We start from the raw sequence: 19,774 nt of genomic DNA, 5'->3' as shown, positions 1-19,774 counted from the left end.
GGTGTGGCAAGAACTATAGCTCCAATATCACAAGGACATACAGACAGAAGCAGCAATGCTGAATTAAAGAGGAGCTGTATGTAGTGTTTCATATGCTGACATGTAAATACTTAACAGATGGGGATTTAATAATCATGGTCTAAGAAATGCTGTTTATTTTTGTTCTATCAGACTCATTTTACTGTGTTTCTACATTTCAACAAGTCATTTGACACACAATTAAAAGATAATTTATACAGTTTCCTTCTGCAGCACAAAGCTTTCTATGTTCAGGTTATAAATTTACTCAGCACTAACATTAAATATGGGTATCTTCCACTGGGAAAAAACCCTAGGAATAATTATATATTGTTTTCAATGCTTAAGTTAATACCTCAATCTGCATTGCCTCATTTTGAATGTATTCTTTATGAGCATTACTATGTATTTCCCTTTTTTTTCCTTCTAACAATGGAATTTATTAGCTTTCAAACATTATATATATAGCATTGATCAATCTCCAGAAGTGGTAACAATACCACTTTAAACACATACACATGCAGGCAGAAACAAAAATCAAGGCTTGAATGTCCTTTATATCTTGCAAGAAATATAGCAACCAATATTCCATGCAGAGGTGCAGCAAATGAAGTCCTGTCAAGCAAATGGCAGGAATGACAGCAGATGTCTGGATTCCTTCATAGCTGGTTGCATAAAGGTAGCACACATATTTCACTGGAGAAAAAAAAACCCTCTGACAAGACAGTCGTTCAGTACTTTTCATTCAGAGTTGGCATTTTTGACTGGTGCGGTACATCAGTAGGTATTAAGATGATGAACCAGATTAATCTTGATAAAGCTTCATTTGTACAATGAAAGCAAAGTCTACAACACTCAGTCATGGCTAAACGAGGCTACCACAATTTAGACCAAGGTGTAGTGTCTGGATCAAATTCTTACAATCCAGTCATAAACCAGACTCCACTCTGGACTCTGATCCAAAACACTTATTTTCATGTCAAGCTATACAGTAATTTTGTTTGATCTCAGCCAACAGAAACGAGTGTTATGCAGCTGATTTTTGCTACATAAACAAGCCACAGACTCCTTTTTGCATCTGAATACAGCATTTGATCTTTCAGACTCCATTTATTCACAAGCTCTACCTATTTCACAGAAACTGTCATAGGTAGCTAATCTTCGTGAAGTATTTTGACACTTTAAAGCTTTATATAACAATTAATTCTCTTAAGATATCCTAAATCACATTACATCCTCACTAGAGAGAATAAATGCTCCAAAGCAGAGACACTGCTTCCCTGAATTATGAGACACTGGCATAGTCTGGCAAGTTGTAAACACACTGTTTACTGAGAAATAGGCACAAAAGCTGAGGACGTGACAGTGTTACACATGAAGAAAGTAATAGTAAGTAAAATCTGAATTTAACCACTTCTCTATCCTAAACAACAGCGCTACCTGACGTGGCTTTGTCTAATAACAAGGCTCTGGCATACTTATACAGGTGTTTAGTGCAAATCCCTTGAGTGAAGCTGCAACCAGCTGAATTAGTGTACTTGTCTGTAAAACTTGTGTTGAAAACTTTCCCAGATTAAGGCTTGAGAGAATGTGCATATTTTTTGTATACAAACTAAACATTACTAATGCTCCCCTCTAGTAAAACAGAATTTTAAGCCACTCACCACTTTTCTTTTTCTCGCTTTAAAGGAAATATTCATTTCCTTGTATTTCTTCATAGCGGTCTCCAATTTATTCTTGAGATCAATGACACATTTTAGACGATCATCATTTATTCCTGCTCTGGTAAATAACTGCAAAGAGAGAAATCAACATTCTTACTCTTTTTTTTCCTAGTCATTTAAGAAAAAAAATATTTCAGTTTTCCTTCATAATTAATGAAACAACATTGTCACAAATGCCTTTATTTTACAAGTAACAATTAGTGAAACCACTTTTCCTATCTAGAATATAAAAGCTAATAGCAACTACTAAAGACAAACAAACAATGAACAGCTGCTATAAACATCTCCCAAGAGTATCCTTCTATAGGACAAATTCCATGCACAAGGCTCCTGAGCAGTAATATCAATTGACAGAAAGGACATACTGTTTTTCTGAAACAGAATGTCTGACAAAAACATGCTACATTTTACTTTAATCCTTTGTGAAGAAACCCCATTTTACAATACCTTAAAAAACAAAGTATGAGTGTAGGTAACATCCCTAATGTTGAGAGCTATCAAGCAAGTTATGTGGCTGCTTTTGTCCACCCTGCTGAAACAGAAATCTTTTCTATTTACACCGATGTTTCTTCAACCTTAATTTCCTTTTTGCCTGATCTCCCTCAAGATTTACTGTACCCCAGTCCCTGCTTTTCCATATTTTTATCAAAGAGGTGAAAAAAATTGTCTCTCACCTGAATCCAAGACTGCACAGAAGGCCAGAACTTATTTCTGAGAAGTCTGTGAGCATCCATGACATTGTTTATTATGGCACTATTATCTTCATTCTCATGCACTTTTATATCTATTCAAAACAGGGGGAAAAAAGAGTGTGTGATGTTTATTCTTCACTATAGGAGCAAAAGAAGGCAAGTGGAAGAAGTAGATGTGAACCTTTCTAAAGCATTTGATCACTTTGGGGAAAATTACAAACATCAGAATGTGTCTCTGTTCATTATTCTACCATTATCCACACATTCAAAAAAATATCAGAGGAAAAGATGAAAAGCTTTCAGTCTAGTGACGACAGAAAGAGCTGTTAAACCATCACTACTAAAGAACTGTCAGATAACCACAGACAAGTGCAGTCTTACTATTTACATCACATCTTGTCCTAAGTTCAAATGAACTGGACATTATTGTACCAGTTTCTGCATGTTCTGCCCCAGTGGCAATAGGGATTTGATTGCCAAAGAAGCCAAGTATGCCACTACCCAAGTAAAAATGGTACTTTTCACCCGTTAGTCATTCACAAGCCCCAGGGATACGTTTCCAATTCTTTTCTGCCAGCACAGTGGATGCCTGCCTTACTGGCTCTTTGCACATGAAATTTTGTTAGGACATTATTTGCAAGAAACTTCACTTAGACTGCTAAAGCACAACCATCCTAACTTTTCTAGAGGTAACTCACTTTAGCAAAATTATATAAAAACGGTATAATCATAATCTTTAAGACTTCCTAGCAAAACTAATTACTGCTCTTGTAAGTCATCAGCAGCAAGGAAAAAAACACATTTAAGAAACACGCAATTATAAGATTTTAAAATTATCAGCTTATACCCCAGCTACAGAGAGAAAGAGGTGAGTAGTGATGTGTATGAGAAAGAAAATTATATATGGTAAACAGATTTTTTTTAACACAGAAAACTCATTATAGGTGCTATGAAGTGTAATGTGGTTACAACAACTAATTCAAAAGTTCAGCCTTAGAAGGTCATTAATAAAATCTGTTAAGCACACACAAGGACACCCAAACCTAAGAAAGGTTACTAGATGAACCAGAAATAGAAAAGAACTCCAAAATAAATTCATGTCCAGAAATCCCAAATCAAAATGGTGTCCAGGAACCCCAGCATTCAAGTCACATTAAAAAAAAAAACCACCACCAAAAAAAAAAAAAACCAAACCAAAAAAACCACAAAACCAAATCACAACTACACAGCATTTCAGACAAAAGCTACCTCCAGCTATATGTGAAAAAAATTTTCCAGGTACCTGTGGAGATTTCAAGGTCTAGAGTATATTTATGTGAAATCAGCCCATGGTTCCTAACAAAAGTCTGGTAATCATCATCACTGAGAGCAGGGACACCAGACTGAACTTCTGAGCATGTGCCTCCATCTAACTCTTTATTCTCAGGCTTCTCCTGTTTTTCATCTAAGTCTTCATTTTTATCAGTTCTAACACACTGAGAAATAGAAAGAACGTCCTTGCTGCAGCATGGCTGTTCATCATCTACGCATTCAAAACAGGACTGGGAGGACAAGGGGGATGCAGGCCTATCCTCATTAGCAGACATTTGTTTGTGGGGTTCCAGTTCCGTGTTGTTCACAGTGAAGTCAAAAGGATCTGGCATCAGAAGCTGGAAACAGTTTTCCATCTCTGTCAGCGTGTTGGCAATCTCCTGGGACATTTCTAGCAAGAGACAATTGTTTTAAAATATCGTTAAATACTGCAAAATGCTAATGTCTCCAGAGCAGAGATATTTACAAAACAACTATGACTGCCACAGGGGCAATCCATTTATCCAGTAACCAGTGATAATGTAGCCATATAGATCTCTCACTGCTTCAGAAATTGTCCTTATAAGAGTGACAATACTTTTCTTAAGCGGGAAATCTAGAATTTCCTGAGCAAGAAATTTACAGCTGGTGTTCCTCCTTTCTCTATGCTCTCTAAAGTTTCACTGTGAAAAGATAACACAATACTTCATAGAATTTGAAGGAGAAGAAGGTTCAATGAGGATATTCTTAGTGATATTGGCGGTTCATTCTACCGCCATGTATGTTATGCTTGTAGGTGTAGCCATGAATAGATGCTACTGCTCAAAAAGCTGCTACCAATGAGTGTCTTTAAGAAGGTTAAATCTCCTTAAAATTCCACCCTCGTGCTGTTTCTAGCATGCGGAATAAATGCAGACACAATTGGATGCATTGCATATGCCAAAGTAAGTTAACTAAACCACCCTTTGTAACTGCAACATAATATACTCACTATCTCTGTTCTTTTGTATTGCAGAAATATGTTTGCTATTTACATATTGTTTAGAGATTCCAAACCCAGTTAGACACATTTTTTAGCAGCAGTACAATACTTTTCAGAGATACCCTATACTGCATCCAGGATTCCTGTGCAGAACATTGCCTATACTTCCAGAACACAATGACTGTATATATACGCAGTATCATTAGGTTCATCAGCCAAGAAGGTATGGAGAAGTCTGTGCCTAGTCAATGACACAGAAATTAAGCCACTAGCTCTGAAAAGTCTCATGATATGTTTGCTTGAGGTCATGCATTCATACTTTACTGAGTTACAGACCAGACCTTTACTTGCTAACATTTTTTATTTTTTTTTTCAATCTCTTCATTCTCCCTGAGCTCACAGGAGTGCCACGTGTTTCCCCTGACATTCTTTAGCTGAGAGACACAGTGGGTCAAGATCTAGCAAATGTAGTATTCCCATCCTCTGTGGTCAGCTATTATTTGGATAGCTATTAGAATTTGTTTTATATAACCTTAAAAAGGTTGCTTTAAAAATTAAAAAAACCACCCAACCCACACTAAAAGAACTGAAGCAACTCACCTTCCACTTCTTTTTCAGCTCTTTTGGCTTTTTCTTTGTAGATGTTATCCAGTCGTTTTTGCTTCTCCTCTTCCCTCCTCCTTTCAGCCACAGTTCTGGCATGCACATCTTGAAAATCCACCTAAGGAGGAAATGAAGAAAAAAGTGTAACGTTCCTCGTAAGAAATTTATAGAAAATCTATTTCCTAAGATCCTTATCTGTGTTGAAAAATTCTCTAACATCAGCGATCAGCCAAAAGCTCAGCAGTACCTCCTTTTATCTCTTCTCCTCCTAGAATCAATAACTACAGTAATTCTGAATGGAGTTTTTGCTTCTACTAATAAGGAACTGCTGAGAATCAGTAGCTTTCAGAAAGGAATCATAAGGTAAAAAAACCAAAATTATTAGATTTCCACACCTAAAGTGCAGGAATAAACTAGGGTTTGTAAGACCTCTGTCATAGCACTGGAGACATGGCCAGTAAGAGACTACACAGGGTAAGTATTCAGATTACATGGAAATATCACACTAGGATCACTATTAGTAAAGGAAATCTAGGAAAATTTGTAAGCACTATCACCACAAGAGGACAGATAGATCACTTACTGAAGAACTTCATAAGCAAGGAAAGTAGAAGACATTCAAATACATTTTAAAAAAGACCAAATTTTGGATTTTACCATTACATTTGTTGGATTTGGGCATGGAGGGAAAGGTTATCATTCAGTCTCACTTTATTTTCTTATGACTAAAATATAACTGAGTGATTTAAAATGCTGTTTCTTAAAAAATTTTCAATTTTTTTTTTAGTTTGTTCTCAGAAGGGCTTGAAAACTTACATAATTTTCACTTGTACTTTAAGGAAAGGAGTCTTGATTATGTTACTGCATAAGGAAACCTCTTCGAAAAAGGAAAACACAGTATTTCCATTTGATAGCTACCACATAACTTTCATTAATTTCAATATAGATTACGCTGAGTGCTGATCAAGCCTGTACTTTGCTGCTAGTAAAGCCCTCAGACCCTCTGGTGCTGTGTCTGTATTACAGGCACTCATTGAACATTTGTCCTTACTGCCACTGCTGGATGACCAAGCTTGTCAACAAACAGTAATGGTTCCCAGGTACTGACATCCTACACCAACGTTTTGGAGCCACACAAGAGTAAAACAGTGAAGCTGAATCTCACCTATGAGGTACAGGTCCAGACAACATTGAGTTCACTCTACGCAGGACAAATAAGTCTCACTTTCTATCTAGTCCTGGAAGTTCTCTCCTCTAACATGTACTTACTAACCGCAGGTCAAGCAAACCAAGTACATCCTACAACTGGAGTTTGCTTGCTTTTGCCCAACAAAGAATTTTATTGGTGTCTCACCTCAAGCTTACCGAAACATCTGAATATTCGTTCAGCATTAAACAAGTAGGTAACTCCATTAAACACCATGGAGGTTGAAAAAACAAATGCTTGAATTTGTGCTTAACAACATGCAGAAGTGTCTTGCTATATAAATGTTCCTGCTGCTGCTGAATAATCCCCTCAGCGTGCAATAAGCCTTTGGGGTTTTGCAAGTACTGTTTACGCAAACACTTTAAAGACAAATTGGTTTTATATAAAAGCCTCTACTGAGGTCAGTTGCTCATCAACTCTTCAAGTACAACAGTCCTCAAACTACATAAGATTGTTTCTATTGGTACTAGTGTTTCTAGAAGCACTCAGATTCAGCTGCTCTAGAAAATAGTACAACCAACCTTGCTGGGTAGCTCAGTATCACAAATACACAAAAAATGATCACCTGGTCATAACCGAGGAGCTGCCAATAACCACAGCAGCACAGACAGACATGCCAAACTTAAGTTGACTCACACACTTGTGTGTTCAATCTGATAAAACTATGATGTGTTAAAGCTCCCTCATCTCAGTCTTGCATTTCTCCTCGTCACTTTCACTTAGTTTTCTTTATTAAGCAAGACAATAAAGAAGAATTCAAAGACAATCACCTTTTTCTATACAATTTTTGGCATCTGTTCACAAAAGAACACAGTACAGTAAGTAATACAAGTAGGCTGCACTATTAGCTTAGTATAGAACCAGAACAACAGAAATACATGCCTCACAAAGGTTTCTGATGTACTGTTAGGAACACTGAACATCTGTCTTTCTGAAGAGAAAGAGAATCAATATGTTTATTGAAAGCCTGATATTATCATCATAGATAGTGTTAACGCCAGAATAGTGTTCTCAATGTCACTGTTTGTACCTCCAAAGAGATATTAAAGCAGAAGAATGTTCCAAACATAAATGAAGCCTAGAAGGGAAATATAAAAGCAAGTGTTTACATACAAGAAACTTCTCTTTAATAAAACTTGTTGTATGACACACTAATACTGCAGCTGAGGGGAGCCATCACCTACTCTTACTGCCTCTGTTGGACAGCGCAGGGAAGCTAGAACTGGACAGCTCAGAACAGAAACCAGGCTAGTTTAAACTGGCATATAAAGACTTAATAACTGGTTATCCTTCGTTGAATGTATAACCATTATTTCCCTTCTGAAAAAGGCTTCAGGTAGGAATGAGGGGGTGAAAGCCCACTGGTGAGAAATACTTTTTACAGCCTGAGAAAAGGCTAGTTGAGTCCAGTCCTCAGTACAAGCCTGGAGTTTTTAAAATGAACTAGAAGTTTGGGGTTTGTCTTTCAAAGACCATGCTCAACTGTATGTCTCCTAAAGACAACGTCATTTCCAACAGCTTTTCTTTTATATTGATTGGTTTCCTCTCTTTAGACATCTCCTAGAGATCATGACATAAAAAAACCACGCAGAGAAGTAAAAATGCAGAGTACCTTTTTATTCTGCTTTAAGAAGTGGTATCCCAGGGAAAGCTTCTTGTAAGCCTCTCCATACTTCTCATGCCAGTCTTGCACTGACTTAATGGCTGCTCTCCTCAGTTTCTGTGCCACTTCTTTGGGTGGGGGAAGAGGCTGCTCATGGTCTATCCCCACTGTCAGCTCCAAGAACTCCTGGAAGTCGGAAATAATGAGCGTCCGGAATTTATGAGATCGTGTGAACAACTCCTGCACGATCTGGAAAGCCGAGAAGCGTATCTCAGCGTGCTCCTCGTTGAGTCGTGTCATCAGCAGGTGATAGGCATGGTTGATGTGTTCTTCTGAAGACCTGAGAAAGGAGAAGAAGGAAAAAAAGGGAGTGTTTAAAAAAAGAGGTTGAGCACATAAAAACACAACTTTTAAAAAAATTATTTTCAAATTTTAAAGCATCAGCTGCTGTGCTGGCAGCAAGCTACATACAGCTCAGCAGGCCCCAGGACGGCCCCCGGGGCAGCCCCGCGGCTGTCCGGCCCGCGGAGAAGCGTCGCTCTCCGGGAGTCAGCGAGGCCCGGCTCCCCCCCGCCCTGCCCCGGGCCGGGCGGCCCCAGCCGAGGCCGTACTTGCAGATTTTCTTTAGCTCCTTCATCCTGGCCGGCTCCAGCCGCGGCTCCCCCGACGTGGTGAGCTCCTCCACCAGCGCGGCGAGGCGCTGGTCCATCTCTACCGGCAGCTGGTTCGCGGAGCCCTCACAGGGCGGCGGGACCCCGCGGCGGGCCGGCCCGGGCCTCCGCGACGCCATCGCCCGTCCCGCCGGGGCCGCCCCCCCTCCGCCCCTCCCTCCTCCCTCGCCGCCGCCGCCGCTCTAAGCGCGCGCTGCCCCCCCTCCCGCTTCCGCGTGCTGACGTCACACCAACCGGAAGCGCGCCTAGAGGAAGGCGGGGAAAGTCTTAAAGGAACCGCGCCTCGCTTTTTTTTTTTTTTTTGGGGGGTGGTGGTGGTGGTGGTGGTGGTGTGTTAACCCTTTGTTGGCCGCAGGGGCTGAGGCGTCTGAGCCAGGCTGCCCACCACACAGCACCCCGTGATGATGAACCGATGTAGGATGTTTCCAAAGAATCATTCCAAAAAGCAGTTTTGGGAGCAAGCGAGGCCACGGCCCGGCCTGGAGGGCTGGCACAGGCCTGGGGAGGGGCGGCTGGGGACAGGCCGCAGGGCTGAGGAGAGGGCAGAGGTGCCCAGGCGATGGCAGGCGGGTGAGGTGCTGCCCCTCGGACACCCCCGGGGGGAGGGTGGTGGCAGATCAGGCATGGGGCGTGGTGGAGCCCCCAGCCTTCACACCTTACAGCGGGGCTTCCCCGGAGCTGAGAGGGAGGCAAACCTCCGGCCTCCCTCTTCCTGCCCCTCTCTCCAAGCAGGTAATACAAGGCGGGGAATGAAGGGAGGAAGGCGAGGAACGAGACCCTCCTTCCTGGCACCCTATAACCCGGCCCCTCCTCACTTCTGCATCAGAACGTGAATTTTCTTGAGCAGCTGCTGCTCTCCAGAGCTTGGAGGGTCTGTAGAGTCTTCCACAACAGCTTGAATGCCATTCTCACGTGAGCTCTGTATACACCATGCGAAACACAATTTGAGCTTTTTGTCATGGATTTGTAGGCTGCAGATGCAATGATACGGTGGGACGAGCACATAGGCAAGCACAGTCCAGTCCTCACTAGCCACAGCTACAGTATTTATTCCCAGCGCTCTGTGACATTTGGCTTCCAGTGGTGTAAACTATGCATCTCCTCCTTGGGAAAGGTCCTTCACTTTGCAGCACATGGAAATCACAGAATCATTCAGGTTGGAAAAGACCCTTGGGATCATCGAGTCCAACCATCAGCCCGACTCTACAAATTTCTCCCCTACACCACATCCCCCAACATCTCATCTAAATGACCCTTAACCACATCCAGGGATGGTGACTCCACCCCCTCCCTGGGCAGCCTATTCCACTCTCTGACCACTCTTTCTGTGAAAAATGTTTTCCTAATGTCCATTCTAAACCTCCCCTGTTGCAGTTTAAAATTATGTTGACTTTAGAACATTGCAGGGATGAGAGGATTATTACTGTGCAGCCCTAGCAAAAACATTTTATATATAAAAAAATAGAAGGAAACACAATGGTGAATAGAGCTCAGTTGTCAGGACTTTCAAGGGGAGTATGAGAGCATACCTGTGTTTATACAATACCTGCCACATGAGAACCCCAGAGCAGGTGATGAATGTTACTGGTAACCTGTCAGTGTATGTAGAGAGAAGCTGTCGAAGGATCACAGCAATAAGAGAGAAGCCAAGCCAAAGCATGCAAAGGGGTGTTACCTATCCGGGTCCTATCCTTAAAGCAAGGTATATACTCTGCTGCTGTCAGATAATGTGGTTAGCTAAAGTCCACCCTCATCTTTTCCCACATGCAGGAAAGCATCCAGCATTTTACATTGCGTATGGCTGTGCTCTAAGGACATGTCCCTGTGCTCTGTGCTCTAAGGACATGTCCCTGACATGTGTCCTGCTGCCCTTAGGGTCACCTATGTGATCTGTCCATATTCCAGTCTCCCTTTGTACCAGCTACACAAGGGTGCTTCAGTTACTGGAGATCGTGAGGCTGCCCTGGATTTGCTCTTGGCAGCACATGAGCTGCTTTTGGATTTGGGTGCGTGATTAGAAATGTTCTTCAAACCCCCATCTCTGAAAGTGAAGACCACCGGGAAAGATCAAGCCCTTGTAGGCACCTGCTTTGAACATCCTAAAGAAGGCACACATCTAAAATATCTACTCCCATTTGAAAATGTTGCCAGATAATTGAAAGGTATTTCCATTAATCCTCAGTTAAAGCATGTGTTGGTAGTGGCATATATAAACTGGTGTTGCAGTTGTCTCTGTTGTCTCCTATGATGAGGGAAGACATCATTAAACACTTTTTACAAGAAATGAACTTGTATTATCGAGCAAATTTACTACAGTAAGTGAATGCAGAGATTTTGCAGTGGTTCTGTTATTTCTGGTTTGATATGTGAAATCAATGACATTTTACTTTCTAATAATGTTCCTCCATTCCATATTGCCTTCCAATAAGTAAAATGGTTTTACATGTGAAAGCTACACAGAATGGCATAGCTCATCTTTAAAGTTTAGAACAGTTTACACTTTCAATATTCCTTATTTTTCTATTTCTCTTCTTAATTTGATTGAAAGTGCCTGAGCAACTGCTTTCTATTGGGTTACTTCCTGCAAAATTAGCACTGCGGCACTGTCTAGAAACAGTATTTCAAAATGAGCCTCAAGCAACAGACTTTAACATCTACAAAGGCACCAATTTCATATCGATGCATAATGTTTAAAGAAATCCCTGCAAGGAGCCATATGGTTTTGCAAAGAATCGGTTGATGAATGAATGCTAAGTTGTGTAACTCATTCATGGTAGTCCCTTAGGCAAATCCCAGTGAGAGCTAAGCTATTTAATTATTATTTTTTTAAAAATCAAAGACAATTACATAAAATTGTGTTTGCTCAAGTTGCTGAGTTTCTTTTGCCTTCTGCTTTTTAATGAACTTGGTAAATATCCACCGTTCAACTATTTCCATGCTCTCTTCATCTGGACCAATTTGATAAAAGGCTGAAGAGAGCCAGAACACTGAAGATTTCATTTAGCTGCAAAAGTCACAACCACCCTGCACCTGCATTGATTTTTCCCTGACACAACTGTTCTGGGCTGTTCAGTGTAGGGGAATGCAGGACAGGAGCATGGAGGCAGAACCGAACACCACCTCCTACCCCTTCAGAGGCTCAAGGTTGAACGTAACTATCAGTTTACACATGGTTTCAGCAACGCCTGAGTCTGCTGCTTCATGTCATGTGGGTTGTGACAGGTTGTTGATTCAAGAAGTTGCATTTCTCGCCACTGTGCTGAGAGACCAGCAAGAGCAATGCAGTTACACTTTGCAAGATCTTTGGAGTGAGTGATACCTTGCAGGAGCAGAGACTCTTCCAGAAACACTGTCCTGTCCACCACCTCTCCAGGATACCCAACGCTATCATCATTGGCAAGAGACGTGTACGATGGGAACGTTCTCCTACAAGATATCTCCACGCATGACCAGCTGGTCCCTCCACAGATCATCTCTGGTTAGTCCAGTATCTTTAGCCAAATACACAGGCAAAGAAAACCCCAGAATTTTGTCTATTGACACCAATTATTTGGGTCTGGGGGTTCTTACATTAAAGACAAGCCACTTGTTCCATCACAAATCTAAAAGGTCAAACTGATTGCTATAGAAAGGATTGCTTCAGACTTTTGTGTAATACTAAATTTTCTGGTGTAGTCTTTTTATAAAAGAAACATCTAGGTAGGAGATAGTTCCACCATTTCACTAGATGATTCTTTGCCTGGTATTGTTTTCCAGCTTCGCAATAAAAGAGCATGTCAGGCAGAAAGAAACCCCACTGAACTTTTGAGATAGCTGTATTCAGCTTAATGGTATGAAATTAAAAAGGAGGGTTTCTTTCCCTGCCAAAATGGAACTTGGGCAAAAAAACTTTCCTACAAATAATCGGGAGTTAAAAGAACTTTAGTTTCAGGCCTGAAGATGCAGAAACATGATAAACACTGATATTAAATTGTCACAGAGTTTGTGCCAGTTGGGTTGCAAATAAAATACTGACCTTCTATGTGAGATGTATAGACTCTTAACCGCTGGTTTGATTCAAGCAAAAGGATGACAGTTATTTGAAATCTCTGAGCTACCTCATAAGGAGTAAGGACTATATTTAAACAGATGTTCTCAGAGGAGAAATGGTCTATTCATTAAACCATCAATAATGCAAGGCCAAAGATACCTGGTGATCTCCTCTAATTATGTGAAATATTGACTGTGACAACACGTCAGTCTACTGTAACGTTTTATAATTCTGTCATAGGAGATGAATGAACCTGCTCTGTACGGTCTAGATCACTAATTAAGTAACCATTTGTAAGTTGGATGGAGCAGGAATAGCTGTAGGAGAACCATCACAAATCAAGGAGCACCTGTAACTTACATTCATGTTCAGAATAATTTTTAAAAATGATCCTACAGCGTTTCCTGAAACTGCACGCCAACGTTGTCACACTTGACTAGCATCAATGAGGGTAAACTGCTTTTTCCTCCATGGAAAGATCTATTCAGACTCTAACTGGAACTTAATGAGCATTTTTCAGTGTTAGACAATATATCTCCACATCATAAGTTAGTATTTATACATGAATGCACCCAAAGAAGATCAAGGTACATCTCATTGCACTGCAAGCAGGTGTCTTTGGGGGTCTGGGGTGTATCCCCAGATAGCCTTTAAGTCAGGACTCAGATCAGGTGTATCAAAACAGGTAGAAAAGGAGGGTGCAGAGGAAGAGAAGAACCCCAATCTTCCAATGAGAGGAAATCCAGCCCAGATTATGCTTGAAGAGCCTCTGGTGCTAAATGATAGTGATAGAAACACCACTTTCACGCATATACGAATAGGACTGCTTTCAAACGTGGTGTTAGCAAAAGTTTCTCAAACAATTTAAAGAGACTGGTTTGGATGTCACATTGGCTCACTGATGGAATGTTTCTGAAGCTCTTTCTGTCTGACATCTGAGCTGTCCCATCCTTGGACAGCCACAGCCTGTAATAGAACTGCGGTCGCTCAAGCTGGTATCTCCAAATGAGAGACTGCACAGAGCTGTGGCTTCAGATACCCGAAGGAATTGCTTTTTTCTTCCTTTCCCAAGGATGTGGAAAGGAAGAGAACTGCTCTGAAGCTGCTAAAAGCTGTAGCACTGCCTCCAGTTACAATGGGAGCGCTGAAATCCATTCCTGATGTGAAACTATCACCATTGCTGTCAGACACAGACAGGCGACAGGTCTGCATGTGTCACACAGCCATTGCACACTACTGCACAAACACTGCCCCATCAGTGGGTTTACATTTCAGATTTCTCTGTCCTGTTCGTGCACCAGGTAGCTTGAACCCACAGTGATATTGTGATCACTGTCACAGGAGTGAGTTGTCAGTCCTCTGTCAAAATCCACTGTATTGCCTCAGCACCAGGATAGTGCCCAAAGGAGCATGCTCTCAGCCTTCAGGCCTTTTTGGTATTTCCATCATCTTTTATGAGCAGTGATCAAGAAAGCCACATGGATCAAAACAAGCTTTTCTAGGGAATTTCTTTTACTGTTGTGATAAAAGAACACTTTCTCTTTATGAAGAGATTATTTATACAGGTCAGCTTTTGCAGGCAGAAGGAAAGTCCCTGGCTTGAGGAGATTATGAGGTAGTTCAGACAAAAATAGAGTGCAAAGACCACAGTTTGAGAGAGAAGGAAATATTGAAGTGTAACAAAAGGAAGAAGGAAGTGTCTTGAAAAGAAGAAGGTAGCAATTCTTGTGAATTGTCTGGAGCCGTTAATTTATTTCTGCTTTTAAAAAGTTGTTTTGTAGTTCAGTGGCTTGATATGTAAGTGGAAGCAAAACAGGAAAATACTTATTCATGTTTCATATATTAGAACCCCTTTGCATGCCCTCAGTTTCTGCAGCACATGCATCATGACAGTCACACTGACCAACATTCTTTTATATTTTACACTACTAAGACTCCCAAAATGTTTCACAAACTTTCAGGCAATTGAACCTCAATACAGTGCGGAACAAGACCTGTAGATGCAGTCAACACATACAGAGAATAAGTCGCTTTTAAGAGGACCATGCGATAGCCTCCCAGAAAAGCTGAGTGCAGAATTTGGGGTGCTGACTCTGTCCCCTGAGCTGCAGCACCTCCAGCACCACATCCCTGCTCCAGTGCAAGCTCAGCAGCGTTACTCATGCAGCCACCCATGTTCTGTGTTTCGGCTTGTCTCACGCAAGCATTAAGAGGCCTCTTAAATGAATCATTGCTACTTTTCCTCTTTGCACAAGTCGTAACAGTAAAATTGTATCAAATACTGAAAAAGCAGTGGCCGTGAATATGCCTCAATAAACTATACACAAAGTTTTCTTGAATTCCTGTTAAGAGCAGCATAAAGGTCAATGACTCCAAGAGGCACAGTACATGTAAGACCACCCTTTTTGATCCCCTACTAATTCTGCCCATAAAAAAGTGGGTCAGTTACTGATACATCTGCAAAACGTAGTCAGGGTGAGACTTTTTCTGGAAGGATCTGTGTGAATCTGACCTGTGGATATGCACGTGTCTGCTCTGGAGAGACCCTTTCAACAGCCTCCGGTGAGGGCTTCCAGAGCTCCGAACATTCAGCCCTGCTCCGAGTCATGTAACTTGAATTCTAGGAATGTTTTTTAAAAAAATCTAAACACAAAACTGTCACTCGGTAACTTCAAATGGACAAGATATATTTCTATGGATCATAGAGGAAACTGTGCTGGCAGCAACAGTCTGAGCTGGGTAACTGTGATGGCCTTTTCTCATCTTAAATCACAGAAAATACTCTCTTCTTGCTTTGTTACTGCATTCCTACATGGTCGTGAGTGAAAGGGACACAGCCACTGAGAGCCACAGCTTCCTGACTGTTTAGCAAAAATCTGTCTAAATTTTTCTTATTTATTTATGTACTCTAAAAAAAATTTAAAATCTAAGGTTATATCTTTTTTAGGAAAAAACCCAACTGATTATTTAAGCTCACAGAGGTATGAGAAGCATGAGGTACTTCACATTTTCAGATAAGAGTAAGAATGAACATCACAAAGCTCGGAACTTCTCGCCCCATCCCTGATCAATCATACACACCATTTATATTTCCCTTCCCCTACATAAGGAGCTCAGGGCATTTCCCCCGGGTTTTAAGGCACCCGCAGGAGGACCCCCGGACACAGGGCTTGCTGAAGGGGGGGCTGCTCCGGGGGGGCCGTGCCGGCGGCCGGGGCTGCGTTTGGCGGAGCCCCCAGCAGGTGGCAATGCAGGAAAACCGGTGGCCCGGCTTGGGCTGAGACCGATGTTCTTGGGGGAAAAAAGCACCGCCTTAGAAATCCCGCTCGATGTTTTTAACATGTCCTGCAAGGCAGCGCATTGTTTTCACTGTCAGCAAGTTATTTTCCTTTTATTTTCTTTGTAAATTATAGGATTTGAACTTACAGGCTTGTAGAGCTGAACCTGTGGCAACGGGTTTGGCATTTCAGATCCGAAACCTTAGGGTCAACCTGTGAGGATATTCAAGTGCCCAGGGATTTTCAGAAATCAAAGGTGTTAATTAAAATTTGTACATACATACACATATATACACCCACATACAGATGAATAGATGTATATGCATGTACATGTGGCGTGTTATATTTATCTGTATATATACAGAATCACAGAATCATCTAGGTTGGAAAAGACCTTGAAGATCATCCAGTCCAACCATTAACCTCACACTGACAGTTCCCAACTACACCAGATCCCTCAGCACTGGGTCAACCCGACTCTTAAACCCCTCCAGGGATGGGGACTCCACCACCTCCCTGGGCAGCCCATTCCAACGCCCAACAGCCCCTTCTGCAAAGAAATACTTCCTAATATCCAGTCTAAACCTTCCCTGGCACAAGTTGAGGCCATTCCCTCTTGTCCTATCACTTGATTAAAGAGACTCATCCCCCCTCTCTGCACCCTCCTGTCAGGAAGCTGTAGAGGGCAATGAGGTCTCCCCTCAGCCTCCTCTTCTCCAGACTGAACCCCCCCAGTTCCCCCAGCCGCTCCCCAGCAGACCTGTGCTCCAGACCCTGCACCAGCTCCGTTGCCCTTCTCTGGACACGCTCGAGTCATTCAGTGGCCTTTTTGGGGTGAGGGGCCCAAAACTGAACACAGGACTCGAGGTGGCGAGTACAGGGGTAAGATACATACACACACACACATACACATGCATATATATATATAATGTCACTTAAGAACTCTGCTCACAACACATTCACACATTTTCTCTTGTTGCATCTTCTATCTGTGTGCAAGGTCACACTATTCCCAGGCCAGGAAGAAGTCTTTAAACACATCAGAGCCTTTAATGTGATCAGAGTCTTGTTATAAAAGAGGCAAAGAGATTTTATTTGAAGAAAATATTCCTGAGTATCGCAGCAAGGAAACTACTTTTAATGACAATTAAAAAGAGAACAGTTCCCTCTGAGAAAGCTCTGAAGCTGGAGCTATTTTCCAAGCAGAACATCTTAGTGCTTTCCCTGTGCTTATAGAGGAAAATTGATGTAGTAAAACTTTCAGAAAATATAGAAGTATTCATAGTTTCTAGTGGCACACCTTGCCTTTTATCTGAACACATACCCACCAAAAAAAACCCTAAATCAAACAAAACCATCCCCCAAACCAAAATCAACAAAACCCCCCAAAACTCTCAAGCCAAAAAATCCATGGAATATATTTGCGTTTGTTAAGAAATTAATGAAAGAAACGTGTTTCACCAAAAATCTGGTGAAGATGCTTTTTTATACTTTCATATGCAAACTGAAATAACTGCATCTGGCAGAGAAGTGGCTGTTTCAGAGCGATGGTGAACTGAAATAACGACTGAGTTGCCAAAATGCTGCCATGGGCACCATAACCACAGGTTGGTTAAAGTGGCTCCAGAGCAAATGATGGAAACGCTGAGAAGTCTTCTTACACATGGGTAAACAGCGGATAAGTTTACTTACTACAAACAAGGTATCCAAATTATCTGTGGGCAATGTTTTCCCTCATCTCCATATGCTTATGTCACTGCTTGGACTCTGTTTTAAAATGGTGCAATGAAAACCTGTTTGTAGTTCTTAGGAAAACAAATGTATATGTTGCAAAAATATCGTCTATTCAAAAGTATCGTAGGTGGCTGGCCTCAAACTGCACAGGAACACTTCAACATTGATCCATGTTCTGGATTTACTGCTTAGCAAAGCAGCAGTTCTTACTATTTCAGAACCACCAGCTTATTTCAAATATGTCAGTATTATATTGAATCATACTGTGGCAACAACGGGATTCAACAGCTACGGAACAATAATGAAAAACTGTAAGTAATGGACATTTAGCTCTGTAAAATGTGTAAACAGCATGGCCAATACTAAAATAGTATAAGTTTTCCAAAGTTCTTTAAAAAAATAATTTTTTTATATAGGAAGGGAGCAAGAACATATGACATATAGGAAGGGAGCAAGAACAAACTGGAGAAAATAAATAGTTGCAGTAGTGCCTGTAAGTAAAAATTTAAATCAGTTTTGGTTATTGAGAGGTAACTTGTTCATAAAATAAAAGGATCTTTAGGGAGAAATATCATGTATTAAATGATCTTGAGTATAGCAGCGAAAAACACAAGAAACAAAAGATTAATTCAAACTGTAAGCCAGGCACATATTTTACCAGTGAGGAAACAGATTCTCTGTGTCATGATGATGTTTTTCTGACAGATGTGCTCTAACCAAACAACTCTGGATTGTAAATAGTTTTGAGACTCAACATCTAAAATCAGTACACTGGAGATCTATCACTCCTGGCTCTTTTGGAAGACATTAAGTTACAGAGACTTTTTACAAACAACAGAGGTGGCAGGACATGAAAAACCTTGTGACTCAGTAAATGTTAAAGCAGGAATCCTGGCTACTCCTGGTATGAAGTTGTCAGTGGATCTTGGAGAGAGAATGGAATAGAAGGAGAGTATTTTTCAAATAGAGTGTTTGGGCAGAATTAGAGCTAATTGCTTTTGGGTTGGGGTTTTTTTTTTCCTTCCCTCTTAGTAGCTAGAATAGTGGTGTGGTTTGGATTCAGTATGGGATTTGATATGAAAAGATTGTTTGTTGATAATGTGTTGATGTTTTTAGTTGTTGCTAAGAAAGGACTGTTCAATTTCTCATGTCCTGCTAGTGTGCACAAGAAGCTGGGGGTAGCACAGCCAAAACAATGGACCCAAACTGGCCAATGGAATATTCCATATGATCTAATCTCTTGCTCAGTTTATAGATACGGGCTGACTGGGAAGCTCCACTTGGGTTTTTGAGATTGTGGTTTCAGGATTCTCTCTTCTCTGGGATCACTAGCTGGGAAAGGGCTGGGCACTGGTCAGTGGGTGGTGAGCAATCACATTGTGCATTACCGGCTTGTATCTTCTATTATTACTATTATAATTATTATTTTCATTTTATTTTATTTCAATTATTAAGTTGTTTCTATCTCAACCTACAAGTCTCCTTACCCTTCCCCCTCCAACTCTTTCCCCCATTCCCCGGGGCTGGGGGAGGGTGAGCAAGCAGCTGCAGGGTGTTTGGCTGCCAGCCAGGCTTAAACCACAGAGTTTAAGAAAAAAGATATTACGGCACTTTGAAGAGTCCTTGAGTTAAAAGCAACTACTGTAATTCTCCAAGAATGTCCCCAATTTCAAGACTCAATTACCTAAGGACAGATAAAGGTTGTGAGAACGTTTCTCTAATGGTGGAAACCATAAGAGCAGCCCCTCTAACTGTCCACAGCAGGGCGGGATGCTTGGAGCAGGTAACGTTGTGAGGTTGCGTTTTTTAATCTTTGGGATTTTAACAGAATTGATCCATAGCGGTATACTTAATGGGATTTGCACAGAGTTTTAGAACATTCAAGAAACCGTTGCTCTACGAGACTTTATGTTTTAGCTTAGACATTTCAGTATCACTTCAT

At 41.2% G+C, this 19,774-nt stretch overlaps 1 protein-coding gene across 2 annotated transcripts in view; it reads right to left on the bottom strand.

Moving 5' to 3' along the window:
* Positions 1-8,955, bottom strand: part of UVSSA (UV stimulated scaffold protein A) — a 54,776-nt gene extending 45,821 nt beyond the window's left edge. Inside the window, exons 1-6 of one of the 2 annotated variants that reach the window (XM_074904365.1) lie at positions 8,731-8,955; positions 8,129-8,459; positions 5,307-5,427; positions 3,717-4,136; positions 2,417-2,526; positions 1,683-1,811 (exon numbers count right to left, since the gene is read on the bottom strand). In XM_074904365.1, the coding sequence (XP_074760466.1) occupies positions 1,683-1,811; positions 2,417-2,526; positions 3,717-4,136; positions 5,307-5,427; positions 8,129-8,459; positions 8,731-8,909 (1,290 nt within the window). In that variant the 5' untranslated portion in view covers positions 8,910-8,955. The remainder of the gene's footprint in view (positions 1-1,682; positions 1,812-2,416; positions 2,527-3,716; positions 4,137-5,306; positions 5,428-8,128; positions 8,460-8,730) is intronic. The other variant, XM_074904366.1, reaches the window with a different exon arrangement.
* Between the last annotated feature and the right edge of the window lie 10,819 nt (positions 8,956-19,774).

The sequence above is a fragment of the Athene noctua genome, chromosome 4 (genome assembly GCF_965140245.1).
Source record: "Athene noctua chromosome 4, bAthNoc1.hap1.1, whole genome shotgun sequence".
NCBI classification, from domain to species: domain Eukaryota; kingdom Metazoa; phylum Chordata; class Aves; order Strigiformes; family Strigidae; genus Athene; species Athene noctua.
This window is presented reverse-complemented; position numbering and strand designations above follow the sequence as displayed.